Source organism: Cicer arietinum, chromosome 3 (genome assembly GCF_000331145.2).
Source record: "Cicer arietinum cultivar CDC Frontier isolate Library 1 chromosome 3, Cicar.CDCFrontier_v2.0, whole genome shotgun sequence".
In the NCBI taxonomy this organism is placed as follows: Eukaryota; Viridiplantae; Streptophyta; class Magnoliopsida; order Fabales; family Fabaceae; genus Cicer; species Cicer arietinum.
The window spans coordinates 22,344,220-22,346,355 of record NC_021162.2 but is presented as its reverse complement, the minus strand read 5'-3'; the positions used below and the strand labels follow the sequence as shown (position 1 = coordinate 22,346,355).

Below are 2,136 nucleotides of genomic sequence, written 5' to 3'. Positions count from 1 at the left end.
CGTGAAGAATAATCCTCTACCAGTCCATGGTGGGCCAATAGTGAATGCAATCGAAGAAAATCACCAAGTAATAAGGGAGGTCGAGAAAATTAAGGCCCCGATGGGACTGATTTTCTCTGAGTTATGTAAATTTGGGTTAATCCAAGGAAATGCCGATGTGAAAGCAAGATGCAATTTCCACCTCAATGAAGATCATTCCATAGAAGAATGCAACGAGTTCAAAAAAGAACTTCAAAAATTGATAAACATGGGCACCATTCAAATAGGTCGTTGGGAAAAGGATGACGGTATGATTGCAACCCAATCAGAAGAAAAACTTGGCATAACCATCCCAAAGCCATTGGTCATTCATTTCACTAAGGAGGAAAGTATGAATGTCCCCGGTGATTTGAGGACCTTAATAGTTCAGATACCAAGCCCTTTTTCATATAAAGACAACAAAGCTGTACCTTGGAACTATAATGTAGAGGTACATCTAGCTAAACAGAAGGACAAAGATGTTTCTAGCTCTAAAACCACCGCTGTCACAAACGTTTCAGGAATAGGAGGAATGACTAGAAATGATCGGATATGCTCCCCAGGAAAATCACAAAGAGAAATGAGGGTGGTATTTGAGAAGGCATACACAGATAAAGAAGAAAAGAAAGTCGAAAATGAGAAAGTGGAAAATGAGGTTTCTAATGAAGAAGCTCAGGAATTTCTCAAAATCATCAAACAGAGTGAATACAAAATAGTCGACCAACTCAACCATACTCCTACAAGGATTTCATTGTTATCCCTATTGATGAATTATGAGTCCCACCGGAAGCTATTGATGAAAATACTAAATGAGGCTCATGTCACTCACGACATCACCGTGGACAAATTTGGAGGCATCATAAATAACATCACAGCCAACAATCACCTAACTTTCACAGATGATGAGTTGCCGACCGAAGGGAGAGGGCATAATAAAGCACTACACATATCAGTAATGTGCCTCGACCATATAATGTCAAGAGTCCTCATTGACAATGGCTCCTCACTGAATGTCATATCCAAATCAACATTAGCAAAAACATATCAATAATGTGCCTCGACCATATAATGTCAAGAGTCCTCATTGACAATGGCTCCTCACTGAATGTCATATCCAAATCAACATTAGCAAAACTACCTTGTGATGGTACATATATGAGACCAAGTCCCATGGTTGTTAGAGCTTTCGACGGGAGTCGCAGAGAAGTAATGGGGGAAATCGATCTCCCAATTCAAATAGGCCCGGTCACATTCGAAATCACGTTTCACGTGATGGATATTGTACCCGCTTATAGTTGCTTATTGGGGAGGCCATAGATCCATTCTGCCGGCGTAGTGCCATCAACCTTACACCAAAAGCTGAAGTATATGATAAATGACCAATTGGTAATCGTATCAGGAGAAGGAGATTTGTTGGTGAGTAATTTGTCCACCACACCTTATGTTGAGACAACAAAAGACGCTCTAGAAACTGCCTTCCAAACACTAGAAATCGTGGACACCGCTTATGTCGAAACGACACCTATAGAACCACATATGTCCAACACTGCTATTATGGTGGCTAAGTTCATGTTGAGCAGAGGACACCATCCATGGCACGGGTTGGGGAAGGATGAAGAAGGGCTCAAAGAACTGGTGGAACTTCCTGAAAATAGAGATAAGTGGGGTTTAGGTTACAAACCCACCAGGGATGACAAATGGAGATTGGTCAAAGAGAAAAAAGAAAAAAGATTAGCTCGAATTGAAAATCGAGAGCCAAGGATCGAAAGGATTCCCATCTGTGACATCCGAAGGAGTTTCCAAAGTGCAAGACCAACAAGTGAAATCCATATTGCGGCAGCTGAAGATGACATGTTTGATGGGGATGCCAATTGGATTCGCCCGTGTGGTGTAGGGGCAGAAATCAGGAATTGGAAAGTAGTCAAGTCACCTATGATATTTAATGCAATTCCAATGTAATTCTAAAAGCATTATTACTGTTACTAAGACCTTAAGATGTTTCATTATATTTAGGATGGATACAATGTTGTTTTTCCAATACTTTGAATTTCAATAAATGCATTCTCATTTTGTTTTCCTATTGTTCTTTCTTATCACTTTCATATGTTTATATTCATT

The 2,136-nt window shown here is 40.0% G+C and overlaps 1 protein-coding gene across 1 annotated transcript in view; it reads left to right on the top strand.

The window, feature by feature from the left end:
- Positions 1 to 1,069, top strand: part of LOC140919693 (uncharacterized) — a 4,361-nt gene extending 3,292 nt beyond the window's left edge. The window contains exon 3 of the mRNA XM_073366303.1: positions 8 to 1,069. Within this exon, the coding sequence (XP_073222404.1) occupies positions 8 to 1,069 (1,062 nt within the window). The remainder of the gene's footprint in view (positions 1 to 7) is intronic.
- Positions 1,070 to 2,136: the final 1,067 nt, after the last annotated feature.